Source organism: Anser cygnoides, chromosome 11 (genome assembly GCF_040182565.1).
Source record: "Anser cygnoides isolate HZ-2024a breed goose chromosome 11, Taihu_goose_T2T_genome, whole genome shotgun sequence".
Taxonomy (NCBI): domain Eukaryota; kingdom Metazoa; phylum Chordata; class Aves; order Anseriformes; family Anatidae; genus Anser; species Anser cygnoides.
The window spans coordinates 8,774,296-8,783,098 of NC_089883.1; the positions used below are offsets into that span (position 1 = coordinate 8,774,296).

Consider the following 8,803-nt stretch of genomic DNA (forward strand, 5'->3'; position numbering starts at 1 on the left):
GCCCTGAGCCTTCTCTTCCCCAGACCAAACAACCCCAGTGCCCTCAGCCGCTCCTCACAGGACTTGTGTTCCAGGCTCTTCAACAGCTTTGTAGCCCTTCTCTGGACACACTCCAGGGCCTCGATGAGGGGCCCAAAACTGAACACAGAACTCGAGGTGCAGCCTCTCAGCCCAGCTTTTTTTGCTCTTAAATGCAGAGCAAACACATTATTTATGTCCTAGTGAAGATAATCTAGAGCTTAAGGAACTATCAGTGGTCTAAGTTTCTTTTATTTAAACCCAGGCCTTATCCATGAAAGGCCAATTATCAAATCATTACAACATCTAGACTTTTTAAGGGGTCGGATAGTCTTTTATATTTAATCCAAAAATTGTACCCCCCAGTATAAAATAAGTTACTAGATTAGTATAAAAGGAAGTGAATATAGTATTAACAGGCTGGTATTAGCCATAACACAGTAAGAGCTTTAAATGGCATAAGAAAGGGAACTGAATAAGAACTATTGACCTTATCCTGAAGACTGAGACTATAAATAAATAAATATGACAAAATATATTTAAAATGTCATTCCTGACAGAAACTTCCATAGTTGTCCTGAAGGGGATGTTTTCCTTTAGCTGCCATATGCCCTCAGGAAGCTGCCATCTCTTCTTCAGCGGCAACAAAATTAATCTCAGAAATCCTGCTATACATGCTAAATCATCTTTATTGCTTTCATTGGAGAGGAAGAGGGAGCAGTACTGTTTCTTGCGAATGTTAACGCGTGCGTGTGTTCTCTAGTTAAACCCAGCAAGTTGGAGAGAGAGCCCAATACCAGAAGGAGGCTGGTTCATTCTGCTGGTGTCATAAAGCCTTCATGGTATAGAGGATTTGTCTCGAGGAATACTGCTGTTGTGTGCCACAGGCCCGTGGCTGCCTTTGTTCGGTTCACCTCCCACCATGTCTACAAAAGAAGACTATTTAGACCTAGTCTTAGTCCCCAAATGTAGGGCACTCACCACAGCTAAAGAAAACCCTTCTAAAATGAATTCTTGACAGTTTAAATTTTGAAAGCAAATGGAACTTGAGTCAAAACAATAGTTGTCCCAGACTATAAAAGTCTGGAAATCTGTTAGGAACTAGCTGTGAATTTGCTGACTAGGCCGTGTATCCCAAAACACCAATTACTGTCATTGAAGCTGATCCAGTTCATTAATTTTGCAAAAAGCTATCCATTTCTTGTATAAACTACCATATAACACTTAAGAGTACTACAGAAAATTAAAGTATTGACATCCCTGGGCTTCAGCTCAAACCCATCTATTACTTAGATTCTCCAGTAGCTCTGTAACAGCTTTTCTGAGAGTTATCTTACCCAGATAGATCTTTCCCCTTCCTCCAGTTTTTCTGAAAGAGATGAGGCCAATCATAAGACTTTAAAATATATATTTTAATGTATTTTTCAAAAATATTAGTGTATTTACACAAATTTCTTATTTTAAAATAATTTGTATTTCTCTATTTAAAAAAATCTAGTTTAAAAAAGTTCAGGTGACTACATTACAAAATTTTGAAGGAACAGTCACTGTAGATATGAGCAATTAAAAATACAACAAAGAAACACATACCATTGCATTAACAGTGAGTGAGTGTACAAGTCCAAGGTGATAGTTTCCACAATTCGTTCTAACTATGAAGATTGCTTTGTGTCAGTAATTTGTACCCACTTTTACACTGGAATTTGCATTTCCTTTTTCTTCAGAGGAATCCCCTCCTTTTACTTATACAAATGTTGCAATAAAAATGCATTACAATAGTATTCATTTACAAAACAAATGAGATTAAAGTTTGTTTCCTAACCCATTGGATTGTATTTCAGTAAATCAATGTCCTTTCATGGAGGTGCAACAGAGATTCCAAGAACTGTCTGGATGTGGGGGACGATCTCTCTCTCTCTCTCGAAGCAGTCCTGCCTGGAAAGGTTGGCTTGCATTGCTGCATGTTGCTGTGTCAATTCCTCTTCAGAGGGGTCTTTTCTTTAGGTTTGGCAATTAGGAGAGCATGTTAAACTTTGCATTCAGTCAAAATAAATACAAATAAATTAAAAAAAAAAACAGTAAAATTATTTTCTAGTTGATACTGCTTGGAGGAAAGCTTAGCAATGAAGCTTGTGGCAATATCTAGATTGTGCGTGAATGGCGGGTCCATTATTTCAGTAGTACTCTCTGAACAAGGAAAAAAGAGCTACGAATATGTCTGTAATTTTGGAGAAAGACAGTAGTGATCTTCTTTCAAACTTTGTTAGGAAGCCATTTTCCTGTGGAAAAGAACATGCACAGTTAGGGACAGCTTAGAAGCAACATGTACAGGAAAAATGGACCACATTGTGCTAGTATCAGGTTAACAAAGTGCTACACCATTGCGCATAGAGAGGCAGCTCTTCGGAGCTCTGCCTCAAAAAGATGAATAGAGCTTTAAAATGAGTAGGTGAAAATAGCTGCACCTTGCTCAGTGTTTGTTTTATCTCCAAGTCAAGACCATGCCCTCCCTGTGTAAATAGAAAATGAATGTGAACTGTATCATCTGAGCCCACATCTTAAAGGAAGATACAAGTACTGTGTTTCTGATATAATAATATGATTATAAATATCTTCCTTTAAGCCTCCTTCTTCTACTATGATGGGCCACATGTTATGACAGAATGCTGCCTGGAGTTGATACTTCTTTAAAATAAAAATGACTCTATTTGCAAGAGATGAAGAGAGAAGCCTCTACAATAAATCTGATGCATCAAGGGTCCATGACTCATTTTCACCTTTTTTTACTGTTACCAGCCAGAGAAGGATCAAAACAAACAAAGGGAGAATAAAGGAAAAGAAAAACACTAAAAAACAACTGAGGGAAAAACAGTAATAGAAAATAGGAAATATAAGAGAAGTAGGACTAGAAGGGGATGGAAAGAGAAAGTAACATTTACAAATAGGTAAAGAAAAAAAAAGTACCAGGGAAATAACTAACTCTGATGTCACTGTTACTCAGCTTCCCCTAACTGCAATAGAAAAAGGTATTGGTGGGATGAAACTGTGCAAAGCAACAGGGACCTCCCCTCCACCAGCAGAAGCGAATTTCAGCAGCTTGACGAAGTAATCCACATATTGACAAATGCTTTTCTCAGCTTGGACCATTGATATATGGAACTTCTAGGATTATCTCAGCCCAAACAAACAGAAGAGATTTGTCTCCAGTCGTTCTTACCTCTAAATGTGTTTAAGTCAACTGATTTGGGGGATTAAATAGTGGCTTCATGAAATCCACAGCAGAAGTACTGATTTAACTGTGAGGATGAGACCTGTGTATTCTTCCCTTACTCTGAACTTCAGTATTTTTGGACCAACTCCTCTACAAAAGCATAATTGCTACACTAACTGTAGGATGCATTCCATTTTAGATTTAATAATGGGAAGTTTTGATGGAATGCCTTGTTTAACCTGCTTGGAGCAGGAGGTTGCACTAGATGATTACCTGATGTCTCTCTAAACCTGAATTATCGTACAATCCTATGATTAACTCTAGGGTTTTGATTGTTAACAGAAAGTGCCTTTTTCAAAAGAAAGATGTCTTTTAACATTGTTCCATTTAAAGCAGAAGCAAAGATTTCTCTGTAAGTCTCAAGCAGACATTACAGACATCATAAACTAAGCCACCACGTAAAGCCCTTAATAAAATGTTTTTGAAAGTGTCTGTAACAAGTTTTCCTTAATTAAGAAAAATCTCCGACTCTATATTTTGGGGAAAAATTAGAAGATGCTGAACTGAAACTTACCCAGCCACCATTTGCATCTATCCATTCGGCTTTGTTGTTTATGATGTACTCTGTAATGAAATAAGAGATCTGCTCCTTCTCCTCTCCAGTGAGCTGAACTCCATGCTCTTGAAGCTTCTTAGTGAGAAGACCCCCAAAAGTAAATATGGTCATAATTCTTCCCCAATTAGTATTTCCATCAGCAAATTTTTCATCCATGACACCATTGAAAATTCTCTTGGCAACATCTACAGAAGTAATATCAATCCTGTCCAGGAAGGGTCTGAGAGCCTCCTCTGTTTGATCTTGCAGCGAAGATGCAATGTTTCGCAAGACATGAGCAACTCTGGTTTGGGCTGGTCCGAGATGTGATTCCTGAAGCACATACTGCAGATAATCTTGAGCTAAATAATAAACGTAATAGAACTCAGCAGTTTCCATTTAGTATGAAGCTCAGAGAGCAGTGCACCGCTCTTAATCAGGGTCAATAATGAGCAGCCACAAGACATGCACACAGCTTTGTATCTTCGGTTTTAGATGGAATTTTTTTTATTTTACCACGGAAGTTCCTGTAAAAGTGTAGTCACTTAATGATCGTGTGGGTTGTGGAATATGTCAAAGCGGAAGTGAAAGAAAAAAACGTCTGCTCGGGGGAGAAAACAAATCTTGAGTGATTTATTATTTTTATAAATAGTATGATTCTACAACTAAAAACACCACTTACCACATTTCTTAAGCAGTGTAAATTGTCATTTCCTAGGGACTTTTGCTATGTAACACTTGCAAAGATTTGGCATTTAAGAGAGGTGTTTGCTAGCAAAGGTTAAGCATTTAGCTGGAAAAAAGAAAAAAAAGCCTGAAAAGCTGCATGCTATAGGAACTTGCAGTCTGCTCTAATCCCCAGCTTCCCCCACCCCAATCTTCAGTGCCAGCGGTTAAAGCTGCAGTCTGTATTGCAGGTTTATGGGTTATCTCTGCTTCACATTCATTTTGAAAGAAACTGGTGGAAGTTTCCAACACTATGGAAAAATGGATAAACCTTTTTCATCAGGCAGGGAGCTTTATGTAACAGCTAGAAGTGGGAAAACAACAGTGGTGCACATATGGATGGGAAAAGGGGAAAGCCAGCTTTTTAGCATTATTCCCCGTTCCAAAGTTTCCCACACTCTCTCTGTGAGTGCTCTTCAAGGTCCTTCTTTGAAGATTTGAGTGAATGGCTTCAAGGATTTCCTTCCCCCACTGGGGGGTTCTGGTGTGAAAAAAAATATTAGTATAAAAGACAATGCTAATGGAGTCAGCATGTCAGAACACGATGCTGAAAATATGGGGCCAAGCTAGTGATGTGTAATACCATCCGATTCTTTCATGACAGATAACAAAAAAGCATCACGATGCCTACAATGACTGCTCTGCGATTCAAATTTCTGGTCAAGCAGTTGTTTTGGGGGAGAAGAGGCAGAGGTCTCTAGCCCCCCCTTTTCCTGACAAATCCACTTCTCCCGAGGCAGCCTGATCTTGCCGGAGCATCAGGCAAATCTCCAACTGCAACACAACTGTGCTGTCAGTGTATCGCTAGCCCTAGTTAGCCCACTCAAATTGTATGTGCTGCTGCTCTGACATCACAGTTTTGCAGAAACCCGTTAATTACAAACGTGTACTTTCCACTTCCTTCGCTGGGTTTTTCTTCTGTATGAGGTGAACCAGGTTCAGAGTGACACAGTCATCTTCCATGCACAGCGGGGTTCGAAACCTCAAGGTATCACCAGCGCAGCACAGACATCAATCGCTGTAGTTCCTGGGAAACTCCATTACCATTTGCCTCTCTTTCTGTTGGAAGCAAAGGAAGAGTTCAGCAAACTGCCAACATTTTTATGAGGAATGCAAATGAAAACAAAACAAAATGAGAAAAAGAAAAAAAAAAGAAAAAAAAAGAAAAAAAAAAAAAGAGAAGGACGTGACAGCTCTTACCTCTACCCAACTCACCTAAATCTGGGCAGAAATTTCTGGGAGAAAGGGGTGAAAATGCTGTACCCAGACAGCTTCCCTCCTGTCAAGTGCTTGCTGCAAACAGGGCTAACTCAAGGAAAAATCACAAGAACCCTTTTTCTATATAGCACAATCTATGAAGTTATAACCCACTCCTGACTCTCTTAATAATTGATTAATGAAAAGCTGTTTGTATTCATTGTGAATATAAGTAATAGTTGAATATGGGAACAGTGAACAATACCTACAGAGACAAGTTTTGTTTTCTTCACCACCTGCAGCATCAGAGCAGAGGCAGAGGCAGATATTTCTTCATTAGTGGAACATTTAGGATTCCGAGGAGGCTGATGAAATAAGGCTATGAATATGTCGCCATTATGGAAAGAAATCAATGTTAATATCTCGGCAATTTGGGTACAAACACTGCCACTTCCAGCCCCTTGATCTCTTACAAGGCTGAAAGGTGAAGCTCATACGCAGCTCCCAGAAGGGGGGTGGCAGCTCGGAGCAGACATCTCGAACAGCAGCTGTGACACCGGTGACCAGAACTGGGGATGGAGCTGCTGAAGGTGCCCCAGGTCCATCGACCTCAATGTTAGACACATTTGCTTTTCAACAGCATGTGGTGGCAGGTGTGATTCTAAGTGCTGGATGTTTAGTAGCCCTGACAGGTTATATGTATGTGTATGTGTATATGTGTGTATATACATACATATATATACAAAAGGTGTGTGTACATATATATATATACATATATATATATGTGTATATATAAAAGGTCAGACCAGAGCAGTCTTCTCAAGATCTACAGTTGAGCTCTGAGCATAGCAAGAAGTCAGCTTCGGGATCTCTTACCTGCATCGTGCCACTGCAATGCTCCGATTCTCATTTTGTACATGAGGCTGTGCCTTCCTTTCTCCTACCAGATTTTATTCACATTTTCTAGTTACAAGTGAATACCTTGAACTTAATGAATCTCTGCTCTTCTTCCTACCTGCTGGATCTCCACACTGCTGCCTACAGTGAACTCTCGTACAGCGCACTACTTCTTTCTTCTTTTCCTCTTATCTGTATGTACTCTCTCTTTTATATAGGATGATTTTTGATAATAGGTTTGAAATAGAAACCAGCTTGACATGGAAGTTCAAATGCAAACCCTCCCCTTGCTACCGGGCATAGAAAGGGGCTTCAAATACTTTAATTTAAATCTGTGCTCTGCAGAGTTAGCTCCACATCCTCCCCTAACCTGAAAAGGCTTTTTTTCTAGAACAGATGGGAACTGAGTTGACAGATTTTTCATAAAATGGACTCGTATGAGATAATGTTATCTCATCTTATTTCAGACCAAATTAAGCCAAAATGGCAAAATGGCAATAGCTCAGCTTCACTGAGCTATTTGTGCTGCATCTGCCTTGCCGGAGTTGTTCACATCCCAGGTAAATTTGGGAACAGTGAACTCTTCTAAGGCAGCCAGGCTTTGTCTGAAGGAACAGTCTGAGGCCTTGAGAAAATCCTTGCAGAATTTTTCTGTTTTTCTTCATTTTTTTTGTGTCCAAACCTGGACGATTTTCATGCAGTATTGGATTTCATCGCTCGGTTCACTTGTAACTTTCCAGCTGTCCCGCACAGCCCTGATACAAGACTTGAGGAGGCTCTGGTGACTTTTATTTACCCTCCACTCCCCTACAGCATGGAACATGCAAGCTGGCTTTCCGCGAGCTGCGGAGCTGTGTTGGGATGAGAAGTCCCCGGGCTGCTTTGCCCAGTGGAGTGCTGCCACCTAGTCGCAGCCGGCTTGGCTGCAGGCACGGGTCCTGGGCTCTCAGCGTCTCCAACACCAGCTCGCGGTGCTTTAGATCCTGTATGCAGCAAAGAGCTGAAATACTGCAGCGCTGGGACTCGTCACGGGTAACGATCTAAATTAATCAATGATACCACGTCGCCTGACTTGTTATCAGCCAAGATCTTTAGCCCGGAGCTTGGGAAGCTTATCTCCATAAGGAGTTTGGGGACCGGTTCATCGTAAAAAAACTCCTTCCCATCTCCTAATGTTTCTGGGATGGAAATATAATAGGGAATATCTGTAGCAGGATCCTGGATCTCAAATTCTGTGGCAATTAAAAGAAAGACTTAGAGCCCGCTTACATTCTGTGTGCCTCAGGAGATGCTGATGCAGCACAGAAGACAAACTCCAGGAAGGATAGGGGCAGCTATTTTTGCATCCTCTGGGCCAACTGAGAGATTCAGAACCAGTCGGAAAGCTGAAACAAGTAGCTCCAACAGCTTTCTGTTGAGCTGTGGTGTAATCCTGAATGGTAGAGGGCTGAGAAATACGGCACGGGCTCTCTCCTGCTCTCAAAATACCATGCAGTGTGTCTGGGAGGATTTTTCAGGTGAAGACGCACACGGCAGCTCTCCATTGACTGAGCATGAGAAGAATTCTCTGAGAGGCCATCCTGACCCCTGGAGTGATGTGAGGGGAGTACCGCGAGGGGCAGGATGGCTGTGCTATTCAGGGCCAGCCACTGCCTCACCACTTCCTCTGGTAACAGCTCACAACTTGCCTTCTGGATCCAACCTCTCTCAACACCATGAGTCAAGGGGGCAGCCGAGCACGTTGCTTCACGATGCATGTGCCATTTGTCATCATGTGCATGTGTGTGGACACATGTTTTGTTCTCACATGCCTTTCCAAATGTTTATCCAGGATTAGGATAATTTGAACAAGTCATCAGAGCTTGTCAGCAGTGAGCCATGAAAAAGTCAGGCTCCCTAAGCCTCCTGGACAATGGAGCACAAACAACTCTTGGTAGAAACTTAGCGAGATCTTGCAGATCCCAGCAGGAGCACTTCAGACTGAAGCCATCTTCATTGCTGAAAATACTTGCTCCCAGAAGCTAAATAAAAGGAATGGGTCTGCTTGGGAATATTCATGAAATGGTAAGTCAAAGGCTCATGCCTCAATAGGATAACCAAAACTTTGTGTGTCCCACACTCCCACAAGGCAAGAGTGCTCTTGACTTTTGATTCACTGT

General features: G+C 41.2%; 1 protein-coding gene across 1 annotated transcript; it reads right to left on the minus strand.

Annotated features, from left to right (window-relative positions):
• Window positions 1-341: 341 nt before the first annotated feature.
• BCL2A1 (BCL2 related protein A1) lies at window positions 342-4,632 on the minus strand. Its single transcript, XM_013192750.3, has 2 exons — window positions 3,804-4,632; window positions 342-2,297 (listed from the first exon to the last, which is right to left on the minus strand). The coding sequence occupies exons 1-2, from the start codon at window positions 4,221-4,223 to the stop codon at window positions 2,193-2,195; spliced, it is 525 nt and encodes a 174-aa protein (XP_013048204.1). The 5' UTR covers window positions 4,224-4,632; the 3' UTR covers window positions 342-2,192.
• Between the last annotated feature and the right edge of the window lie 4,171 nt (window positions 4,633-8,803).